Source organism: Cnephaeus nilssonii (assembly GCF_951640355.1).
Source record: "Cnephaeus nilssonii genome assembly, chromosome: 1".
In the NCBI taxonomy this organism is placed as follows: domain Eukaryota; kingdom Metazoa; phylum Chordata; class Mammalia; order Chiroptera; family Vespertilionidae; genus Cnephaeus; species Cnephaeus nilssonii.
In genome coordinates this window covers 45,663,686-45,689,637 of record NC_137072.1, presented here as the reverse complement: position 1 = coordinate 45,689,637, position 25,952 = coordinate 45,663,686, and the positions used below count along the sequence as shown (strand labels likewise).

Genomic DNA, 25,952 nt, shown 5'->3' with positions numbered 1-25,952 from the left:
ACGAATTACTTAAAAAATGACTTAAATATAAAAAAAATAATTTAAAAGGTCCATTGGACCCAGAAGGTAAATGGTTAATTTTCTTTTTCCTTATATCAAAGGTTATATTAGTTACACCTTTTTCAAATAATTATTTCCTTAATACTGAAAAACTTTTTAAAAATAAGTTAAATGCATGAATATTTCTTTCTTTTTTTATTCTTACCAGATTTGCAATTTTGAATAAAAAAACTATAAAATAGAAATTAATAATAAAATCACTTGGACCATTTAATCGTTATGAGAGCCACACTATCATTCTTGGGAAGGATTAGTTACACTTCCAGAGTACCTTTGAATTACTCATTGAGTACAATAAAAACTTTCCAAAAATTTCAAACAAAATTGATTAACTTTGCATAAAAGACTATAATAACTTTCTAAGAAATAGAAAAGTACCTTAAAAACAAGCAAATAAAAAAAGGTTAAAATTTAAAGTGGTGAGTGGCAATGTCACCAACTCAGACAAATAAGAAAGTCTTTATTGTTATTAGTATCATGTCTCCTCTGACAAAGTATTCATTAACTGAGGCAGCAAAATAAGATATCCATTATAGCCTGTGATATAATGCTTTTCTAAATGCAAATCATCCTATATAATAAAAGGTTAATATGCAAATCAACTGAATGGCAGAACGACCAGTTGCTATGATGGGCACTGACCACGAGGGGGCAGACGCTCAATGCAGGAGCTTCCCCCTGGTGGTCAGTGCGCTCCCACAGGGGGAGCACCACTCAGCCAGAAGCCCTGAGCTGGGCTCATGGCTGGCAAGTGCAGCGGCGGTGGCGGAAGCCTCTCCCGCCTCCGCGGCAGCACTAAGGAGCAGAGAGCCCAAGCGGCAAGGAGCAGTGAGCAGGAGGGTGGTAAGGATCGAGGGGTCCCAAATTGTGAGAGGGATGTGTGACTGCTAGCTTAGGCCCGATCCCTAAGCCGGCAGGTGTACATCCTCCGAGGGGTCTGGGACCCCTCAGTCTTTTTAAAAAATATATATATTTTATTGATTTTTACAGAGACGAAGGGAGAGGGATAAAGAGTTAGAAACATCAATGAGAGAGAATCATTGATTGGATGCCTCCTGCACACCCCCTACTGGGGATGTGCCCACAACCAAGGTACATGGCCTTGACTGGAATCGAACCTGGGACCCTTCAGTCCGCAGGCCGACGCTCTATCCACTGAGCAAAACTGGTTAGGGCAGTGGTCGGCAAACTCATTAGTCAACAGAGCCAAATATCAACAGTACAACAATTGAAATTTCTTTTGAGAGCCAAATTTTTAAAACTTAAACTTCTTCTAACGCCACTTCTTCAAAACAGACTCGCCCAGGCCGTGGTATTTTGTGGAAGAGCCACACTCATGGGGCCAAAGAGCGGCATGTGGCTCGCGAGCCGCAGTTTGCCGACCATGGGGTTAGGGCACCCCTCACTCTTTACTGCCTGCCTGCTTGCTCCTTACCACTCGGCTTGCTGCTCCGATCAGGCCTAAGATGGCAGGCGGACATCCCCCAAGGAGTCCCAGACTGTGAGAGGGCGCAGGCCAGGCTGAGGGACCCCCCATTTCAGTGCACAGATTTCATGCACCAGGCCTCTAGTACTAATAAAACCAAAGAAATAGTGCAACATTATCAGATGCTAACAAGTAAAACACCACCAATAATGGTTAATCCTTAACACCCACTGTGTACCAGGAACTCTGTTTAACAGGTTATATGCATTATCTCATTTAATCATCACAACAATCTTATGAGGTAAGATTTATTATAATAAATACTAACAATAAGAGGACTGTGCATAACAGAAACTAACCTAAGTATGTAGCCTAGTAAGTTGACATGTCAGGATTGGAACTCTCGCTCATTTGACACCAGCATCTGAGTACTATCTCTCTATACCTGCTTTCTCAAATCCTAGTCACAGATCCCTGGAGATCCTCTGGACTCTTTAGGAGTCCATGAACTAAAAGCTACCTTAGTAAAAATACTAAGATTTTTTCACTCTTTTTTACTGTATTAACATTTGAGTTAATGGTGCAAAATCTCTAGTGGATAAAACTGCTGGCACCTTACCACAAATCAAGGTAGCAGCACTAAAGTATAATAGTCATATCCTTGTGAAGAAGTAAAACAAATTCATCTAATTAATATCTTTTTAATGCTTCATGAGACAAAGTGTGAAGTGTGCATAAAGCACCTGTGCTGTATACTGAAAGAAGCACAATAGTTTTCTTGAGAAATAGCATCTGGACAATTGTTTGAGCTATGAATCAGTGTAGGTGCTTTTAAAAAAATAGCATTTTTTTATTTGAAAGAATGACATATAAACAACGATTTTTTTTTCATACTTGGATAATTGGCAGACATTTCTAAAAAAATGAATGAAGTGAGCCTGTTACTTTAAGAAAAATTTCTAGCTGTTAGATGAACATTGAAATTTTAGAAAACTTGTATCTGCCACTCTGAGCTTGGCAGCCTCCCAAAACTTAATGACTTTTTGGATGAGATCAGTGGTGATATTAATGAATGTGATTTTTAAAAATATTATACACTAGAGGCCCAATGCACAAAATTCGTGCATGGGGGGGGGGTGTCCCTCAGCCCAGCCTGCACCCTCTCCAATATGGGACCCCTCTCACAATCCAGGACTGCTGGCTCCCAACTGCTCGCCTGCCTGCCTGCCTGATTGCCCCTAACCACTTCTGCCTACCAGCCTGATCAACCCCTAACCACTCCCTTGCCAGCCTGATCAATGCCTAACTGCTACCCTGCCAGCCCGATTGCACCTAACTGTCCTCCCCTGCCGGCCCGAATGCCCCTAACTGTCCTCCCCTGCAGGCCTGGCCCCCGAAACTACTTTCCCCTGCCGGCCTGGACACCACTAAATACCCTCCCCTACCGGCCCGACTGCCCCTAACTGCCCTCCCCTGCTGGCCTGGTCATCCCCAACTGCCCTCCCCTGCATGCCTGATCTCTCCCAACTGCCCTCCCCTGCAGGCCTGATCTCTACCAACTGCCCTCCTCTGCCAGCCCAGTCACCCCTAACTGCCCTCCTCTGCCAGCCCAGTCACCCCTAACTGCCCTCCTCTGCCAGCCCAGTCACCCCTAACTGCCCTCCCTTGCAGGCCTGATCGCCCCCAACTGCCCTCCTTTGCAGGCCTGGTCCCTCCCTACTGCCCTTCCCTGCTGGCCATCTTGTGGTGGCCATCTTGTGTCCACATGGGGCAGCCATCTTGTGTGTTGGAGTGATGATCAATTTGCATATTAGGCTTTTATTATATAGGATATGTTTCATAATTGAAAGATCTATTGTGAGAAAGAGATGTCAGGAGCCAAGAGTCAATGACAAATTAATTCTAACATTATTTTAGTAAGCTAATGAAACAGAACCTCATGGAAACTTAGTCCTCACCATTGGCTTACTTCCTCATGCCTGAGGACAAAGCATTCTTCGCATAGCTGCCCTTCAACCGCCCCATCCTTTATCTATAGTCAACACCCTTTACGACCTTAGCCAAATTATCTAAGTCCACATGATCCGCTCAGCCCCTATCCCTCCTAGACATCTCCCCTTCTAGAACTTCCTCATACCCCCTCCCCTGCCTGCAGCCCCTGCTGGCAAGCACTGATAGGTCCACAGTTCACTCCCCGCGCCCCACCTCCCACTCCCTGACTTGGATATAAGGCACCGCTGTAAGAATAAAAATTTGAGGCTTGATCAGAAACCCATTTGTCTTGCCTCCATTCTCCGCGTCCCTTGTTTGTCTCATTCTCTTAGGTTCGTCTCTGGTGTCCGTGTTGTTGCCCCGCGGGTCGGGGCAGAGAGCTCAACAAGCCATACATATTCAAGGGCCTTGAAGTATCTAAGGTTAGTAGAATGGGGTTAAGACTACTGTCAGGGTCACTCTAGCAGCAGCCAGACAAAAGGACATATCCTGGCACTCTTCAGATGAGGTAGGACAGATTAGTAGGGACTCTTGTTATGAAAGATTCTAAATAAGGTGCACTTTCCTAATTTATCCTGTAACCACATCTAAAAAGCTCATTGTCAGTAGTTTAAAATATAAAATTTCTTTATGTAACAATAACATGAAGACCAGGAATAAATGAACAAATGAGTAAACAAAGCAAACACTAAGTACATAAATATTTCTGAGCACTCCTTTTACATTGTCTGTTAGCACAGATTCAGCTGAATATAATTTTGAAAATGACAACGGTCGGCTTTTAAGGAAGGAGAAAATCAGTAGTAGTATAGACATCCATTAAGCCCTAACTGGTTTGACTCAGTGGATAGAGTGTCGGCCTATAGACTGAAGGGTCCCAGGTTCGATTCCAGTCAAGGGCACATGCCCGGGTTGCAGGCTCGATCCCCAGTAGGGGGAGTGCAGGAGGCAGCCTGTCAATGACTCTCTCTCATCATTGATGTTTCTATCTCTCTCTCCCTCTCCCTTCCTCTCTGAAATTAATAAAAATATATTAAAAAAAGATTGCAGTTAAGTAAAAATGATTATGCCAGCCTATTTGCTTAACACTGAATTTATTTGCTTTATCTTTACGAATGATAATTGGTTCAAAAGCACATAGAATACTGAGAAACAGCCCTTATCATTTCTCTTAAGGGCCACCTGACAACTTTTCAAAATTTACAAGTTTAATGCTATTCATAGCATTTCAGGAAAACAGTATCTTTGAAAATGAAGAAGCATACTTTCCTGTTCTCATCTCAAAGGCCTGGTATATTTTCAGAGGCAGAAGCATACACCAAGACAAAAATGATAAAAATCAGTCTGGCCTCAACTTTGCCAAATATAGATTGATTATTCACCCTATTTATATGTAAATCACATAACTACCATGACATATAAAATCTAAGCATCACATCAGTGCACAATATCCCTAACTATTCAGGCTTCAGCAGTGCTCAGCACTCAGAGCTCTGTGAAATGGAAAGAAGCCAGAAATCACAATCTTTCCTGCAATGGGAGCCTGCATTTCAATGATGGAAGAATAAGGAAGGCTTACTTTGAGAGGATTAGTTATTGAGCAGGAAACTCAGTTTGGGATCATATTACCCTTTCCCTTAATGAATCATTTATATTGTTAGAGGTACAAAAAAGTCCCCTAAACAATTATTTTAAATGTAAAACAATGAAGACAATAATTCCAGGGGAAAAAAAGAAAACACTGCACATATCAACTAATAAAATGCAACTAAAAATAAGTGATTACAAGAGTAAGAAACATGTTAGAAAAGTTCACCATTTCATCACACCCCTTACACTACTATAAACTGTCAACAATCTCTATATTTAAAATATCAAACCCCTCCAAAAACTAACATCAAGTCTGTTTTCAAAATTAAATTTAAAAATAGTTTTAATATTTTCATATTATCTACTGATAAGAAACAGGACAACAAAACACAATAAAACAAACAAAAATCAGGATAAAAGATTTCAAAAACAATCTTCCTATTACCAATTGAATGTTCGTTGTTAACTACCTTTCATTTGCCCATTCTCTCTGACAAGAGAATAGTTGCAGAAAAGGGAATTTTCTCCAACTTAAGATATACACTCTGTCCCTTCATTTCTCTTTGTTTATTCTAGAATTCTCAATAGTGACAGAACCATTCCCTACAGGGTGTTTGGAAATACATGTAGAGTCATTTTTCAGAAATAGGTGTAAGCATTTCATTGTTACATGATTAGGGGAGTGCTACAGACAATCAGTGGCTGGGGCTCAGGAAAGCACAGCATTTGCCACATTCTCCTGTCCCACATGACTTAGTAATGTCTCATAAGACTAATCATACTACATACTAAAATCAATATTACTTTCATAATAATATTGGTATTGAAGCATTTTTATAAGAAGTTATACAAATATGTCCCAGTAATTATAGGAGGGGATCAAAGCAGAGAGGGAAGCATGAATAGAATAATGATATTCTATCAAAATTATTAAATTATTAGATGATTAACTCACCCTGCACATTTAACAAACTTCACTATACTCAGCTACCCAGATTTAACAATGTTTTGCCACAACTGCTTCAAAAAAATTTAAATCAAGTAATATATTATCAATAGAATGGAAGGCTCCTTTGTACCACTCTTCTACTGAAATTCTCTCTTTTCAAAATGTGTTGTACTTTGTATGAATTCTGCAAGAATTCCTTCCTAGATGGAAATTATAAAAATGACATTCCACATTCAGGTATTTCAGTCAATCTAGAATTTATTTTTATGTATGGTGTGGGGCTGAGCTTTGATTCCCATCTCCTCTCCAAATAGCTACCTAATTTTATCAGGGCTATTTATTCAATAATCCTTTTTTCTAATTGATTAATAGATCCCTCTCTGTCACATACAAAATTTTATATATTAGGGGGTCTATTTTGTGTTTTCTTTTCTGTTTTACTGGTTTATATTAATATCATAGTATTTATTTTCTTTTGGTTACCATTTGCCTGACATTTTCCTTATAATTTTGGCCAATATCTTTAAGTTTTTATCTTTTATGAATAGCATATACGAGGTTACGGGTTAATAATGTGGATTTTGTAATCAAAGAAAACACAATAATTTCAAGAGAAATATCAAAAGTGCTTTATTCAAAATAATGTCCATTGCTAGCTACACATTTCCCCATCTTTCAGGTAATTTGTGGATACCGTCCCAATAGAACTTTTCTTGTTTTGAGGCAAACCATTCAGAGACCCAATTTTCCACTTCTTCGTACATTTTGAAGTGCTGCTCAGAAAGTGTGTGTGCCATCGATCAGAACAAGTGGTAATCTGAAGGAGCAAGGTCTGGTGAATACAGCGGGTGGGTTAATACTTCCCAGGCAAGATCTTTTAACGTGTCTTTAACTGGTTTTGAAGTGTGTGATGGTGCGTCATCATGAAGCAAAATTACTTTGCCGTGTCTTCTGGCATATTCTGGTCATTTCACCATCAAAGAGTGGTTCAAATTGATTATTTGTTGTCGGTAGCAATTAGTATTAACGGTTTCACCTGGTTTTAGAAGCTCATAATACACCACACCTTCCTGATCCCACCAAACGCAGAGCATTGTCTTCTTTCCAAAGCGATTTGGCCTTGCAGTTGATGTTGATGGTTGACTTGGATCAACCCATGATTTTATGAGTTTGGAATTCTCAAAATAAATCCACTTTTCATCGCCCGTCACAATTCAATGCAAAAAAGACTTTCTTTCATGCTGCTGAAGCAACATTTTACTGATGACTTTTCGGTTTTCCATTTGTCTTTCATTCAGTTGATGTGGCACCCATTTTCCTTCCTTTAAAATCTTTCCCATTGCATGTAAACGACCAGAAATTTTTGCTGAGCAACATTTAATCTTTCTGCAAGTTGTTTTTGAGTTTGACACGCATCTTCATCCAAGAATGCTTGTAATTGTTGGTCTTCAAACTTTTTCGGTTGACCTGGACGTTCTTTGTCTTTCACATCGAAATCATCACTTTTAAAGCATTTAAACCAGCGTTCACAAGTATCTTGAGATGGAGCATGTTCACCATAAGCTTCCGGAAGTATACGATAACTTTTTCTTCAAAATAAAGTAATGCATTAAAACTTCCCGCAAATGCTCTTTTTTGGGCACGAAATTAGACATTTTTAAGCTTAAAAATATCTATGTTAACACCTTCAGCAAATTTGACATATGAAGTTTTGAAGCTTGCTGTCAATACAATAAAATAGCATACATATCAAATTGCATATATATCAACACATGTGTAACTGCATCTATTGAAAAAAATCCGCATTATTAACTGGTGCATCTAGTAGATGGATTTATAAATTATCTGAAAATGTCCTTTATTAGGCAATCTAATATTCCTTACATACTTTCTATATTTTTTCAGTTTTTATAGGATTGATTCACTTTTCTTTGTTCCATACCCTTTCTAGTGGTTTAAAAGTTATGTGCTTTCAGAGGGGCAAAAGGTGGGGGGAATGGAAGAGATTAGCCACAGAACATATATGCACAGCCCATGGACACAGACAACAGGCTGCAGGGGGGGCAAAGAGGGGAGGGGTCACTGAAGGAGGCCAAGGCAGGGGAAATGGGGGACATCTGTAATAGTATCAACAATAAAAAATGTTATACTTTCTCTTTCTATTCTTCTGGTGAATACCATTAACATTTTAATATGCATTCTTGTACTTCTGCATTCCTTGTGAACAGAGACACTGACTGTCCTTTGTTCCGGATTATCTTTTCAAATATGAGTACACAAGAACAGCCTGGGAAAACAGAAACAGAATCTCCCTTTGCAGCAAAGGATAAGTTTGCTTATACCCTTGGAAGAAAAAGAGAATGTTTTTCTCTCTCTAGAGCAAAGGAAAGGCATTTTAAAATGTCAAATTCCCTAAACTCAGAGTTTCTCTCCTATAATGTAATTCACTGCATATGCAAGTATCACCTAGACCTGTGGTTGGCAAACTGCGGCTCATGAGCCACATGCGGCTCTTTGGCCCCTTGAGTGTGGCTCTTCCACAAAATACCACGGCCTGGGCGAGTCTATTTTGAAGAAGTGGCATTAGAAGAAGTTTAAGTTTTAAAAATTTGGCTCTCAAAAGAAATTTCAATCGTTGTACTGTTGATATTTGGCTCTGTTGACTAATGAGTTTGCCGACCACTGACCTAGACCCTTTACTTTGTCTCAATGGGATTTGTGGGCTAGGGCAGTGGTCGGCAAACTCATTAGTTAACAGAGCAGCAAACCGCGGCTCACAAGCCGCATGTGGCTCGCGAGCCGCAGTTTGCCGACCACTGGTAGGGGAACCAACACAAATATGTGAATGTTCAGGCCGCTTGCTCTGCTGTCAGTGAAAATCCTTTGTCTCTGACACAGGAGTCTTGTTTTCCACCAACAGCCATTAAACAGTAATAGGCTCATTTATTAGCTTTTAAATAGGGTAAAATCAAATAGTTTGAAAAACGTATTAGTGTTATGTTAAACTGTGCTTTGAAGGGTTTTCACTTGGATTTTATGAGACTTGGGCCCATTTTTTTAGAAGTAGGAAATCTGAACTTAGTGGATTCTTAAGTAGCTTCTGTGTTTTGCTTGATATGTTACCTTGGGAGCTTTGCCAGATTTTGGCTTACTTCATTAACTTCTCTATAGTTCATATTAAGCTGAAAGTCAGAGTTGACTTGCAAAGGGTAGCAATGGTGTGGCTTAGCCCATTACTCACCTGCAGTATGTGACAGGGAGTCAAGCCTCTTTTAAGTGGAAGTTAGACTACAGTATCATAGGTTTTTGTAAACCTCAAAAATTCCTTTTGAGATAGAGATCTCAAGTTCCTGGAAGGTAACCACACAGACTTTATAACAAAAGACTGTAATTAGTAGCAGGAACTTGTTCAGATTGGACTTCTTATGACAACAAAAACTTTAAAAACAGCACTCTTTCATGCTGCCAATTTCTCTTTCATGCTTCCGATTTCTGCTTTATCTTGACTTGATGTTAATAATGCACCAGGTACTTACATCTGGAATAAATCCAATCTCATTGAGATGATTACTCAGCTCTGGATCATGGAATGCAATCATCTGAGAGAACACAGTCAAATACTCTGAAATGACAATAAAATTTAAGACTATCATCATTTTCACCCAGTATCTCAAATAAAGCATCAAATTCATATACATTACAGTTTATTTATATTTTGAATGAAAGTTAATTTCTCCATGAATAAATCATGCTTTAATAGATAATTTTGTTTTGTTACCACTTTAATCAGTTACTGCTAATTACCTAACAAATGTATCAACAAACTATGATATAGCTTATTTTCCACCTTCAGAGATATTAGTTCATTTCTTTAATCACAAATTATACACATGATGAATGATGTTTTCCTATTAAGTCCTACAACTACATTTAACTTAGTAATGTTAAATTGAATTTCTTTTATGTTTGGAAAGTGTAACAGATAAATAAGCAGTCCCAAATAGAATAATTATGCCTCAAATTTGTTTATATATACAGACATAGGCATTTGTTCCAGTTCTAATTTATGTCCATCTGAGACTCTGCATTTGGCATATTTAGAAATAAGAATTAACATCATGCTAATAAGAAAATAGGAATACAGTAGACAAGTAAGTGTTGATTCTAATCCTATACTAATTCATAGGGTTCAGTTGCACTGTAAGGAATATTTTCTTATTTTTTCCATTTTTTCAACAATTTACTATTATTCAAATTTACTCACTATGTACTAATCTAAACAATATACTTGTAACAATCTACTCAAGGGCAAGTAACCATCATTTTGTACATATTAAAAACCAAACAAAATTAAAACGTATTTCAAAAATGACAGTAATCCAATGAAAGATTCTTCTTAATTAATAACCTCAACTCCTTCTTTCAATAAAGTTATAAATCTGTTTTCAAACCCATTATTTGGTGAAAATAACCTCTTAATATAATGCCTACCATTCTCTTTTAGTTTTTAAAGTTCTTTACTTTTAAGTTTCAAGAACTAGTATAAAATGTTGACAATCTGTTAGTACAAGTAGCCTTCCCCTATTTTCCACAATTAAAATTTTGCTTCTAATTATTTTTATAACTAGAGGCCCGGTGCATGAAATTAGTGCACGGGAGGGGGAGTCCCTCAGCCAGGTCTGCACCCTCTCCAATCCGGGACCCTCGGGGGATGTCCGACTGCTTCTCGCAATCTGGGACTGCTGGCTCCTAACCGCTCACCTATCTGCCTGCCTGATGGCCTCTAACCCCTCTGCCTGCCTGATGGCCCCTAACCACCTCTTCCTGCATGATCACCCTTTACTGCTCCCCTGCTGGCCTGATCACCCCTAACTGCCTCTGCCTTGCCCCGCTCCTGGGACACAGAATTCCCTCCTCCAGCCATTGCAGGCACCTGGGACCTGGGCTTCCCTCCCTCTGGCCAGCCGCAGGCACCCAGGACCCAGGCTGGCTTTGCCCGGGCCGGCTGCAAACACAGGGGACCGTAGGCAGGCGGCTTCACCAGGCCACAGCCGCAAGTGCTGGCGCCCAGGACCGTGGGGCAGGCAGCTTGTCCCTCTCCTGGGTCACAGTTGCATGTGCAGCTGTTGGCGCCCGGGACCGCGGGGACCACGGGATGTGTGGCTTGTCCCTCTCCCGGGCTGCAGGTGCAGGCACAGCCACTGGCACCCGAGACCGTGGGGACCATGGGACGTGCGGATTGTCCCTCTCCCGGGCCGCAGGCACAGCCACTGTTGCCCGGGACCATGGAGCGGGCAGCTGGTCCCTCTCCCAGGCTGCAGCCCCAGCCGCTGGTGCCCAGGACTGTGGGGTGGGTGGCTTGTCCCTCTCCCGGGCCGCAGGTGCAGATGCAGGTGCTGGCGTCTGGGACCATGGGGAGGGTGACTTGTCCCTGCCGCAGGCATAGGCACAGCTGCTGGCATCCAGGACGTAGGGACTGCGGGGCGTGCGGCTTGTCCCTCTCCTGGATCGCAGCCTGGCTGGTTCCCATTCTTCTCTTGTGAGATCATTTGTACCTGGCTGGTCCCCATTCCTCTCTCGCAAGCTCATTTGTGCCTGGCTGGTCCCCATTCCTCTTTCCCCAGTGTTGAGTGTCTGAGCTGTTAAGGCATGATGGTGTGACAACCATTTGCATATTGGCTCTTTATTATATAGTATTATTTACCTACTAGAGACACGGGGCAGGAAATTCATGCACTGGGGGGGGGGGGTTCCCTCAGCCCAGCCTGCCCCCTCTCACAGTCCGAAGCCCTCAGGGGATATCCTACTGACGGCTTAGGCCCGCTCCCCACAGGGAGCGGGCCTAAGCCGCAGTCTGGCCTTCCTTTGCAGGAGGCGACCAGCTGATCAGGGGAAGGTGCCACCCCCATCACCCTGCTGTTGCTGCCATTGCCGGCTGCCGCAGCCACCAAGGTGTTTTCATCAACACAGACTCCAGTCCCTTCACCACGAAAAAAATGACAACTTTCTTTAGGCATTTTCAAGATGTCTCTTTCATAGGATATGACATTTCTTTCTTTCTTTTTTTTTTTAATCCTCACCTGAGGATATTTTTCCATTGGTTTTTAGAGAGCGTGGAAGAGAGAGGGAAAGACAGAGAGAAACATCAATGTGGGAGGGACATTTTGATTGGTTGCCTCCTGCATGAGCCCTGACCTAGGCCCCGGCCAGGGAGGAGCCTGCAACCTAGGTACATGCCCTTGATCAGAATTGAACCCGGACCCTGCGGTCCACAGGCCGAGGCTCTATCCACTGAGCCAAACCGGCTAGGGCAGGATATGACATTTCTTAGCCCCTCCAGCAGCGGACCTTTGTTTTTTCCTCCAGGAGTGAGGTGGAAAAACCCTAGATCACCTTCTTGGATTCTTATTACCCAAGTTTCCAAGAACACTAAGAGTGGCGTACAGGAAGCTTAGCCAAAGAGCAGTAAAAAAAGGTGTTTCCTCTGCAGCTCATGCAGAGAGGCAGGACTGCTGGCGTGCTGTCTCCCAGCAGGGGCGGGCCCCCCGTGTATTGTGTCTCCGCTCTGGGGGGCTGGCACGCAGTCCCCTCCCACCCATCTGCATGTGTAGCCTCCTCCTGAGCCAGTCGTGACTGTTACGGCATCCCGGGTAATTTGCACATTACCTCTTTATATATATAGATAGATAGATAAGCAATGTCACATGTTTTACAAAGAGAAGCACCAAAACCAAAGAGAAAAGATGAGGAAGTACTGTATTCAATACCACAATAAAGCTAAATTCTATATCTAATGTGAAATTTTACCCATGGGTACTAAATAAAAAATGGGTTAATACTTTTTCATGATTGAATGTTTATTCTACTGCAACAAAATTCTTTTCTCTATCCACTGTCTCATCTTTTCCTCTAAGAAGAAAAAAAAAGTACAATTGAATCAGGTTCAAGAGTTCCAGATTAAAGACCCAGGACAGCTACCAAGGTCCCAGGAAACTTTGGGATTTAAATGTTCTTTAACTATTTTTTTTCTCCTTCAAATTAGTGATGGTGTATTTTTAGTCCTAATATACACAAAACCCAGAGGTATGTAACATCAACAATCATAAGAACTCAACTGCATGTTGATGAAACCATATAATTATTAATCTTTTAAAAAGCTCGGATCAGGCAATTTTCCACAACTAGTATCATTTACTAAATATTCTTATTTGAGCTTGATAAAGGTAAGTACTATGTGGCATTACATGGCTAATTGAAGATTTAATGAAGAAACCTAATTTATCATGAAAACATAGTACTTATATTCTGCCAAACATTGATGGCTACATTTATATGTCTATAATATACTTGTGATATAAATAATATACACAAATAAATACATGTATATGTTTATTTTATATTATTATATGTAATATATTATTTAATATATAAAAATAAGTTGCATGTAAACATAAGTTATAAATTTTGGTTGCTTGGGGCAAGCTTTAGATCATTTATAGCATGGCTTGTTATATTCAGAAAAATGTCTTGCTTCAAAGAGGTGATAAGACACATGATACAAGACATTCTTGAAAATGTCAAGGCTGTACACTCAATGTATTCACTACTATTTCCCAATATCCCCAATATCCGATCATTAAATCATTCATGACAAAGACATGCATTAAACTGTAAATACATACTTCACTGCTTTTCCAAATACATAACCTTTATATAATAAAGTTGCATATTTCCCCTCTCTCTTTGTTATTGTTTGATGAGAAAGAAGTTCTATATTCACATTTGACAACTGGACTTTAGACTTTGACATCTGTCCTCTTTCCTCCCTTTCCCTCAAAGACTTACTGAATGTAGTGTGATCATACACCCTGGTTTACCTGGGAAAGTATCAATTGCCACCTGTACACTCAGTGACTAGTACACTCAGTGCCCTTTTAACTCTGAAAAATACCACAGTTTAGGTTTATAGTCATCCCAGCTATGGGTGGGACTAATGGAACATCACAACGAAAAAGATACTGCCCTTGCCCTCAAAGGATTTAAAAAGACATGCAGGGAAACAAAAGATTAGGGAAATTTTCACCTAATTTTCTTTCCCAGGTTTATATGGTATCCCCCTCCATCTTTCTTTTTCTGACTTTATATAGTATCTCCCTCCATCTTTGCTTTTCTGACTTATAGCCACCACATCTTACAATGCTCCAACTGTGAATATGCCTTGGTTTTATAAACAGTACAAGAATATGTTTAATGTTGTGCCAAAATTCCTATTATTGTTTTTGGGAACAAAACCTAGTATAATGACTTCAAAGAACAGTGTAAAAGTTTTATAGAGTAGTTTTCTAGGTTGCTCCTTTCTTAAGTGCAAACTGACATTAAAGTATAGTTGCGTTTTCCACAAAGGATTTATTCCCAATATTAATAGCTAAATGGCTGCCTCTTTCTTCACTTGCCTAAAGCTGACTTTTCTTTCTTCAATGGCAGAGAGTACGTCTGTCCTGCAAGTTATAAGCCTATTTTTCAATATCTCTAAAACTATATTCAATATATCCCTTTCAAATCTCATCTTTTACATCCGACCAGTACTCTAAGGCTCTGCATCTTAGAATAATTTTAGTAATCTTAGATAACATAGAGGCTAAAACTCTGAGTTGTTAAATTAGTACATTAATTTTTAAAGTACCGTGTGTTGGTATTTCATCAACTCGAAAGCAACATGTAGGGGAAAATTGGATAGTGCTTAGAATGATGAATATTAATTTAGGCCAGAAGTAACTAAATTTATTATCTTCTTAAAAATGTCTGCAGGTAAATAGTAAATAACACTATGATTAACAACAACAACAACAGCAGCAAATCCGGGATATCCTGAATAGATAAATTTTCTCTCATCAAAAGATGCGAAGCATTCTATGGTCCTATAAATATGCAAATCGTATATATTATATGAAAAACTTTAAAATAAAAAATTTAAAGTTGTTATTGAATATAGAAACTTTTGATTTCTGTAGAGATGACTAAATAAATATGCAATTCTACAATCAGCCATTAATCAGTTTCATATGACTTACAAACTTTCCAAAAGTTGTGGGAGAAAAGGGTACATGTGATATTTATGTCAAACAAAATCAATGCTACTTTGAAGTTTAAACCTTAAAACACCATAAAACAAAATGGTGGGGAAGGACAAAGAGGGAAACCAATAAAATGAGATTCGAATATTTCTAACCGCAATCCTAAAATAGACATTTTGTAGGAAAATAAACCACTATTCTTCCATAAACTTTAGTAACCAATAATCAGCGTACAGTTTCAGCTCCTTCTTTTGCTCTCCATTCCTCTCTTTCCAACTCCATGTACCAGATTTGACTATTGGCTGTTTTATATACTCATTTTCATGTTTTTACTGCAATGCTCTTCCTTGTTCTTTTTATAAAGAATGTCCTTCTCCCTTTTCACCAAATTCCTACTCAAATTTCAAATTCACTAATAAGTATCCTCTCTTTTATAAAACTTTCCAGACTTTGGGACCAAAAAAAAAAAAAAAAAAGTCAAAAAATCAAAATAACATCTCCTCCTCTTCCTCTGTTCTAATACAATAATATGTACACTTATCTCATTACTTAAAATTAGTTATTTTCACATTTATTTCCCATATTGTGCTATGAAATCTCTTGGGAAAGGATTGAATATTATTTACCTTAAGAACCTCAATTCCTTAAGCAGTGCCTGGCACAGAGTCAGTGTAGGGCAATTATTTATTGAAAGGTTAAAGTCACTGAAACTATGCTTTTTCTTATGTAATATTATATATATACATATATATCTATACATATACATATATATCATACAGAGAGACAGAGTCAACATACAGAGTCAATATAAAAACTGAACAAATTATTTAAAATACCATGTCTATAGTTTCTTGGGAAAATATACATGCTAAATTTTTCATAATGTTAGAGAACATTTATTGTGGCTTTAAAAAGTTTCAAAATTAACTAAAATTCAAAATTTTAACACAAATTTATGCAAATTATAACTGATAAAATTATTAATACTTAGAGAAATAATTATGGAGAGGTCTTTTAATCATAATATTGAACTTTTAAAGTACATCACTGATTAATGAATCAAATTAAAAAAAAGTCTTTTTTGGCCTTTCTGACCAGTCTCTCCAAATTCATATGGTGTACAGGATGGTTTCTCTTGCATTTTCATATATTAAATAAGATCTTGTCTTATTTGCATAATAAGTCTTTAACAGTATACTAACAAAATCTGTAGTTAAAAAGTGTGAAAACTATTTTTCATGTTGAAAATTCATTATAATTAGATAATAAACACATTGATCTGCAATGTGAAACAATTACTGGAAATGAAACCTTTCAGAGGTAAATAATTTCTGTATTTTATTATTTATTTATTTTTTAAGATATATTTTATTGATTTTAGAGAGGAAGGGAGAGCGAGAGATATAAACATCAGTGATGAGAGAGAATCATTGATAAGCTGCCTCCTGCACGCCTCCTACTGGGAATTGAGCCAGCAACAGGGCATGTGTCCTTGACCAGAATCCAACTTGGGGCCCTTCAGTCTGCAGGCCAACGCTCTAGCCACTGAGCCAAACTGGCTAAGGCAATTTCTGTATTTTAAAATAGGTATCTATACAGAGCCAAAATAACAATTACTGTAATGGAAGCTATTTAATATGACCCTTTGAAAACTGGTCATCCAGACATTATCCAGCCATCTAATAAATACTCTAGATAATTCATTTTAAAAGTTCTGTTTTAATTGCTTTTTGAAGGTTCTCCAAATAGCTTCATCTCTCTTAAAGTACAGAAATCCAACTAGGCACTATCTTTAATAGGGGCCTGACAAATTTGGAAAAATATTATTTCCAGGCTTTTATATAAGAAAGTTCAGCTAATATTACAAGTTCACATTAACTTTAAAAATAACAGCATTCTATTGCTGACATATTTAACTGATGATTAAAGAATCACCTTTTTCTGTTGCACAACTACTAATGTGATTATTTTTTACCTTTAGTGCTTTTAGTTTGTCTTTAGTCACTATTTGACAGATTATTTACATTGCATATTGCCTCTGGTATCATCCAAGGTGTTTTAAATCTACTCTTTTTTTTTTTTTTTTACCAGCATAAATAATTTATTGCAAAATCTCTAATATCGTACAACAGTGGGGCTGACATTTCACTCAAGAGTATGCTGGGATGGCAGAAGCAGAAAGTAGGGAATACAATAACAGTGTATCGTGTGAACACAGAGTGCTGAGGGGCAGATTTCATGCAATAGCCTACTGGTGTCCAGTTTTAATCAACTATGCTACCTTGGGCAGGCAGGAACTGAACTAGGCCATGAACCCTCAGTTCTCATTTGGCCAGTGCACCCCAGGTTTCTGGTGCTCCTTTGTGCTTCCTCACTCACAGTCTTATGGGGGATTTGATAAGATCTCTAGCTGCCAGGCTTGTGGTGCTACCAATTGACCATGGGGTCCCCAGTCTACAAGAGAAACCCTACAAGAACCTGGGCCTTCATTGAAGCTTCTTCAGACAGGAATGGCTGGAATCTTACAGAGTATATCGTCCCTTCTAAAATAAATATCACTGATAAGCATAATAAGAAAAGTATGAATAAGTGTGGAATGCATACCAATTAGTAAGATATAAGCCACGCTCTTAAAGGACATCACTTCATAAATTCTTAGAAGATAACATTGCATGACTCTTGAAATTGGATGGCTTTACTAAACTAACCTACAAGAAAAAAACAACTTCCTCCCCCAAAAAATACTCATCTTTGATTATAAAAAAAATCAAAGCAAAATCTTGTTGCTCTCAAAAAAACATTCTTAAATTAATTCCAACTTTATACAAGTCCACATTCTAGGAACATGCAGGGTATTAGGCATATCCATTTCAAAACATTTCTAAATACAAATATAAATCAATAGAATTTGCATTTCAAAATTAACAGAGAGACACTGGATCATTATACCCATTTCTAGTACCTATCTACATTGTAGACACAGAACGCTGAACATGACTTGGTGTGCTTATAAACACAAACAATATTTTATAAAAGTTTAAATTATTTTTCTCTATACTCAAGGTAAATGATGCTGGAAAATAAATGTTTTTATGTGCTGCGCTATTTACCCATAGTCTTTCCTTCCTTCTATTTTTAGCCTCTTTATCTATTTAATTTACATTTCCATTTCTACTGCCTTTCTGGTTATTTTCTCATTATATTTATTTCTGATACTCCAGTTTTATACTCATGCTAAGTAAGTGAAAATATTTCTGAGATCCCACTTATTGAGAATGTTTAATGAATTGCACATAGCCTGTATTTGCTGCTTCATGTATTCAAACTAAGTGAATTATATCAAACCATAATTATATAAATGTAAATATAACAAAGCACTAGTTTCAAGTGTTGAAATGTAGTTGAATTGATGACATACATTATAAATAAAAAGTTTAAATGAAGGCAGTATCTGAAAAGTAGCATACAATTAGTAAATGGGAAAACTATGTGACCAGCTTTGTAGTCAGTCCCAAAGGAAATACAAAAGTATACGAAAATTTTCTGCCCTTAAAACACTTAGATTCTTGTTTAAAGATAAGACAAAATAATTTTAATAACAATAGCAATAAAATAATAGTAACAATAGTAAAAACAAAATAAAAGTCATTAGTGTTATTGAAAGTTTCTATATACCATGCATTGACATATTTTATGTTTAACCTTTACAAGAACCTTTATTTTAGATATTAGGAAAATTATACATAGCAAACATATGTTATTTGTCCAAGATTACAAAATAATTAACCCAATTTACATTTGAAACAAAGTTTGCCTGATTCAGAAGTGTTTATTATTAACTTTGGTTACATTGTACCAAAAAGGAGTTCAGAGAATTATATTAAAAATTTGACTGTGGCTAGCGAGTTGTAGTCATGTAAGAATTCACAAGTGGGTTACGCTATGACTTGAACTCTGAAGAAAGGTGTGTATTTTAGGAAAGTAGAAGACAGAAGAAGAATATTTTGGACATTCAAGCATGGGGAATGAGATGAATGAGAAGTGTTTTCAATATTCTCTTTATTTACATAATTAAATATTGTTTAAACTTTTTACTAATTCATAATAAGCTTGGTCCATGGTGAAAATTTTTATGGGGAATTTTAATTGTGAGAGAGAAAAATAGCAAGACTTTTATTTTCTTAAACTAGCATGCCTAAATTTGAACTGAACTGAGATCAGATATTGAACAGTCATTGGGAAAAAAAAAAACCCTAATTCGGCTGGGGACTTGGAATAAAGACTAAACTTAAGATCTCTTCACTGGTTTTAGTGAGCATTATCAACCTATTTTATTGGGTCAAAATCATAAATTTAATGGAGTATTGGTTACATGACATAGTATATTCCCTTAAAAAAGAAGGAAAGACATTTAATGCTTACCTTGTATTACATGTGAGTTGTCTTTCAAGAAGAAGTTATACAGGTATTTGGGAATAAAAGCAGACATACACGCATACGCCAAGGCTAAGAAAGAATAAGGCAAATGCATACAACAAATTATTTAACTACTATTAAATAAGTTTATGCTAATAATTGATGGAAACACAAATTTAAAGAAAAAAAAAAAACATCTGCTCTTTAAAACAGAAAATAATTTGGACAACAAAAGATAACCACCTAGTAACTTTTCCATTTCAAACTACTATAGAAATTGTTATCCCACGATAATAAAAACCTTTATTATCTGAACTTTACAAATTTTAAAAATCTCTAGTCATGGCCATTATTAATGAGCTATACAAACCCAAAGATCCTTATTTTTTGTTGATGCAAACAAAAAAGCCTCAGAACTTGGATTTAGGAACCCTAGTCATAAATTATTTTTTCAAACACAGATTGCTTACTATTCTTGGAGCAATATGTGTAATAATGGCCTATACCTAACTAAACATAACAAACTTGTAGTCTAGATAATGAGAAATATCACAGAACAGTGCATTTTTAAACCAATTATAATTACAAAATTTTAGTTCTCTTGGATTATGCTATCTCTACTTATTTCCAGAAATCTATGCAAAATTTGACATGAAATAGAATTTGAAAAAATGAAGATTTTGAGATTGAGGCTTCTAGAGAGTTACGTTATATATATGGTAAATATGTTCTATATGTGATGATATCATTAGAGATTTGAGTCCATTAAGTGTAACAAATACTTACTGAAAAATCTACCATGATAAAGGCATTATAACAGGGGAATAAAAAACAGAAAAAAAATCAATCATTAAACAAAGGTGCTGCTGCCCTGGCTGGGCAGCTCAGTTAGTTGCAGTGTCATCCCCATATGCCAAGATTGTGGGTTCCATCCCCAGTCTGGGAACATACAGGAAGCAATCAATAAATGCATAAATAAGTAGAACAAGAAATTGATGTCTGTTTGACCCTCTAAAATCAATCACTAAATTTTTTTTTCAAAAAGCTGCTAACCAAGAAAAAGGATTACTATATTAATAATAAGTAACTAGAACACAAAACATACACAAATACTTTCCTGAAATACAAAGTGCTGGGTTTAGGAGGGAGAATGTGAAAAGTTTTCATTAAGAAGGTAGTGGTTGAAATAATAGGCTTTGGAGATACAAGATTAATATGAATTCCTTTATAAACTGTGTAGGAAATATACACAGGCTAAACCTAATCTCTAAAGAAGTCAAAATTTTCTCCTATGTTCATAAAAATGGTTGCGAAAGTAGATGAATTTTTTTAGAATAATTAGTCAGAGTCTTTCTAAATCTCTAGTCACTGCCCAATCACAACAGAAACTCTCCAATAATAAATTCTTCACATCCTCTAAAATTATACAACAGATTATCTCACAGATATTTATACTATCTCCTAGAAAGCAAGCAAGATACTTACAATAAAAACAAAAACCTTCCATGTTTGAATAAAATATTTTAGAATAATATGCAGCACAATTATTTAATTGATAAATAAGCTTACCTTCATTATTGAAATTTAAATATAGGAATGGAGCACAAAGTGAGTCAAGACCTGATGGGGAGGGGTTGAAGAAAAGAATTCAAATAAACATAATTAAGTAGAACTATAGATATATACCTTATTCAGTTCTCTGCATTACCTCTCTATAGATTAAGCATTATAAGTACTGTTCATGCAGAAATATATTATCTATGGGTTACTGTGGGGAGTAACTGATAATGACTAGCACATAGTATGTGCCCAATAAAAATCAGCTTTTATTATTATCAATATTATTATGAGTTTAAGAGAGAAATATACTAATAGCAAAATGTAAAGATGATAGAAGGCTTGGTATATAGTCCAATTTCTGACCTTGTGTGTTCTTGGCAATGACTTAACATCTCCAGGCATATTTCCTCATCTTAGAGGAGATTTGTCTTATATGTTTCTTTGGTATCATGAAAAAAGACCCTTTAAAAATTGTGCAGTGAAAATATATGACATATTCCTTTCATTGATAATAATGCTGTTCATATGTTGTCATGCTGACAGAACGTACATAAATCTATCTATAATTGTTCGAAAGACACAGAACTCCTCTAAAATGGACAGAGCTTAGAAAAATAATAGCTTAATTTTAAGTTCGGCTAGAAATAGAGAATTTAGATATTAAATAAAATAACAACACTGTTCATTACAACAAATTCAAATATAGGACTGGGTAGAATGGATTTCTCATGCATGAATTTATCAATGACCAAAAAAATTATAATGAGAATGGTAAGAATCAAGGATACTGAACATTAAAGATGTTTATTAAATAGATAATAAAATAAATAGTTTAGGGTGGTATCCTATTCCCTAATTTCCAATAAACAGATTAAGCATAAATTGTAAGTAAATAAATGGTAAAATGTCAACTAGCCCCAAACTATTTATGCTATAAAATTATTTGATTATTTTCATAAGCACTGAGACAATGTATCCACAAAGATTACAATCACACAAAATGTTCTTTCTACTTTCCTAATTAACACGATGGCAAACTGTCTCATTAAATATCATGCCTTTAAATGATCTCTACTTGGCATTTAGGCAACGTTTTTTTAAAAAGTTCTCATATAAACCTTTCAATAAATGGATCATAGCTTTAGTATTGACTTTTCTCAAGGCCAAGGATGTTTTGATTATTTTAATTTTTAAAACTGTCAGTCATGCAACATGCTCCCTATACTTCAAAAAGAGTCTTAATAATTGGGGAAAAAAGTTACCTTGCCAATACACAAGATCAGGATGGGATACTACCCAGGCTTTTAATACACGCCTAAATTTTGCATGACCTTCTGGTGATGATAACAGCTCATCATACTGATGACAACGAGGAATATCCACTTCAATCTGTTAAATAGCAAAACAATAAGATGAAACTGTGATATCCAATAAACCCCAAGGTAAAGAAAAAAAATTTTATTATAAATTTCAGAATAGACCAATTACATAATCCTGGCGTCTAAAGTTTTTGAATTTTATATTAACACTCTAGAAACAATAAAAAGGTTGTACACTTAAGGAAAACAGACCATTTCTTTTGAAAAGATATGTATCAATATAGTTTCTAAAAAAATCTTCCTTTACAACCTTGTCTAAATAAAGGGCAAATTCTACAGATAAAAGAGTACAATTACTAAGAAAAGTCACTTGGCCTATACTCCTTTTAGGAACAGTTCTAATTCACTAACTCCTGATACAAAAGTTATGCTTACTCAAACAGCATATGAATATGATGGCTGCTGAGCATAAAGAAAAGAAGAACATTCCCTCTTGCCTTTCTATAATTTAAAGATTTGGCAAAATTATCTTAGACTGTTTAAGAAAATCTAAATCATACTTGTCTATCTGTAGGAATTGGAGTATCTTTATCAATTGCATCATACTTGGCATGAATAGCCCCCTGAAAAAAATAAAAAGAGAATATTAATTCATCATATCCTTGATAAATTATTAATGTGTATAAATATACTTTTTATAAACATCTATCTTTGAAAACCCACCCAATTATAGATGGGAACATTAAAAACCAAAGTATACCTCTCAGAAAAATTCTCTACAGTTTTGATAATCTGTGATGAAAATCCGGGACAACTTGCCATTTTGTTCCAGAAGACAAAAGTGTTGGATGAGTCAAGAAGCAAATGAACATACTTAGTCAAACACCCTAGCCTCCACAGCACAATACAGCCTTGTTACTCCCTACTCATTGTTACCTCAAACATCGTCAATTTTTTGGGGGAAGGAAGCACAGGAGGCCATCCCACAAGTAATTTTCCTGTTAAAGTTGGTAATAAAAGCAAAAATAAAATGGACCTGTTTAAAGGAATGCTAGTTCAGCACAGGAAGCAGAAGTTTGAAATAAATTGAAGAGCAGAACATCACATAGGTATGGAATCACTAAAGGATTAAATGGATCATTTACACTTTTTAGTTATACCGGTACAGAAGAAATAATTGAATAAACCATTTTAAATTTAGTCATGTTCAATAGGACCAAGCATGGAACAATTCGTATAACTTAGGTTTACTATAATGGTGTAGAAAGAGCCACTAATTTGGGGTTCAAAAATTATGACATTACTTGCTGGTACATCAACTTCTATGGTACGTCTATTTAATGACAGATAGACAACCTGACCTCAAAAGTCCTCTTGAACTTTAGCATAATGTGGTTCTACAATTCTAACTATTAATGTATTATATGGAACAATAGGCATTCTTGTAAAGCAGCCACTCAAACTCAAAGAAGTTTGTAGAATCTCATCAAAGGAATCAGGAATAAATAAATAAAATTCTTTTAACAGGGAGTTGAAAAGAATTAAAAATAGTTGAGGGAATTCAGGAAAAAAATGCATGATGGATGTCCATAAGGCATTGATAAGAGAATATCTGAAGGCAGGATGACAAAGAAATTGCCTGGAAAAACAACAACAACAAAAAAAAAACAGGGCAAGAATGTGGCCCATTATCATGACTGCTGTTACCAGAGTTCTCTGTTAGTACTGCAAGTCACTGTAATAATTTTGTCACACCTCTCCTTTCCTCACTGCCAACAGATTAGGTGTTATACAAGACAAAGTAGTTTGTCTTGGCAGCATGGTTCTTGTGGGATAGATGTGCCAAAAAAGCACTAAATTATGTTAATTATTTTAAAAATATATATATTTTTATTTATTTCAGAGAGGAAGGGAGAGGGAGATAGAGAAAGAAACATCAATGATGAGAGAGAATCATTGATCGGCTGCCTCCTGCACGTCCCCTACTGGGGATCAAGCTTGCAACCCAAGCATTTGCTTTTGACTGGAATCAAACCAGGGGCCCTCCAGTCTGAAGGCTGACGCTCTATCCACTGAGCCAAACCACCTAGGGCTGTTAATGATTTTTTATAAGGTTCAAATTGATGGAGGATTTCTCCAAACTTAGAGCCACTTATACATAGGCAAGCCTATTCCTAAATAAACATACTTTATAGGCAGGATAATATGCTTATAACTGGTATATATAGACTTAAAATAATCTGATTTGAAAATTAATAATCAAGATAATTTCTATGAGCTCCATTAAATGGAATATTAAATAATATAAATCTAACAAATCTTCAATTACATTTTCTAATCTATTCTTTTTCTCTAGTCCTTTCACTTAAAATTTCCAAATATTCTTAATGCTTATATTTTACTACATAACTTCCTAACTATTTGAAAAATATATATTTGTAAAGTACTTTCCTACTTCTTCCTTCTTTCTTAGTATTATTATAACCAACTTCTAACTTTCTCTTTTCTTTCTTACCTCAACTCCCAGAAGAGCAGCCCAGGTTAAACCTCTCATAAGTGGAGGAATGTCAACTCTTGCTTCTTTCCAGATTTGATTTTTTTTATATGGATAAGCCTACAGATGAAAGAAAGATGTTTCAAATTATCAAGTAGCATATTTTAGTCTAGAAAGTCCTGAATATAGATCAGTGATAAAGTTGAAAGAGATCTTAAATAAATTTCAAAGTATCTCTGGTGTTATTATTTTGGTATTATTAATACACTAAGAGGCCTGGTGCACGAAATTCATCCACTTGGGGGGTGGGAGGTCCCTCAGCCCGGATTGCGAGAGGGTGCAGGCCAGGCCAAGGAACCCCATCAGTGCATGATCGGGCCAGGGAGGGACGCAGGAGGTTGGCCAGCCAGGGAGGGACCGTGGGAGGACTCCAGGGCGTGTCTGGCCCGTCTCGCTCAGTCCCAATGGGCCGGACCCCAGCAGCAAGCTAACCTACTAGTCGGAGTGTCTGCCCCCTGGTGGCCAGTGCACATCATAGCGACTGGTCGACCGGTCGACTGTCTGCCCCCTTGTGGTCAGTGCACAGTGAGTGGTTGAGCAGCCTTAGCATATCAGTAGCATATTACGCTTTGATTGGTTGTATGGACGACTGGACGACTGGACACTTAGCATATTAGGCTTTTATTATATAGGATATTAAGTTGGCAGTGGAATGGTTCCCTATATTCTGTAAATCTTAAATAATATAAACAAAGAGGTGAGCTGATTCTACTGTTTTTAATAATTTCTCTCTATTTTGTGATATGAAAGAATTAACAAGGAGTCATGTGTAAGTAATACTATCAGCTTCATATGGGTTAAATAATTTATGCATAGCACTTTGTAAAATATCAGGTCATATAGAAAGTATTCAATAAATGTGTTATTATTTTGACTACTTCTATATACTTGCATATAAATTTGTCCCTTTATAAATTTGTACTTTAGGAGAGAGTTCTAGAAAAGAATTATTAGGACAAAGGGTATGGATATTTTTAAGACTCTTCATATATACTTTCAAATTGCCTTATGC

At 36.8% G+C, this 25,952-nt stretch overlaps 1 protein-coding gene across 2 annotated transcripts in view; it reads right to left on the bottom strand.

Moving 5' to 3' along the window:
* The window catches only part of TBCK (TBC1 domain containing kinase), a 175,708-nt gene that overhangs the window by 82,041 nt on the left and 67,715 nt on the right, over window positions 1-25,952 (bottom strand). For both annotated transcript variants that reach the window (XM_079766231.1, XM_079766230.1), the window contains exons 15-20: window positions 24,902-25,000; window positions 22,947-23,009; window positions 22,330-22,456; window positions 21,077-21,127; window positions 19,514-19,597; window positions 9,554-9,639 (exon numbers count right to left, since the gene is read on the bottom strand). In XM_079766231.1, coding sequence (XP_079622357.1) covers window positions 9,554-9,639; window positions 19,514-19,597; window positions 21,077-21,127; window positions 22,330-22,456; window positions 22,947-23,009; window positions 24,902-25,000 — 510 coding nt within the window. The remainder of the gene's footprint in view (window positions 1-9,553; window positions 9,640-19,513; window positions 19,598-21,076; window positions 21,128-22,329; window positions 22,457-22,946; window positions 23,010-24,901; window positions 25,001-25,952) is intronic.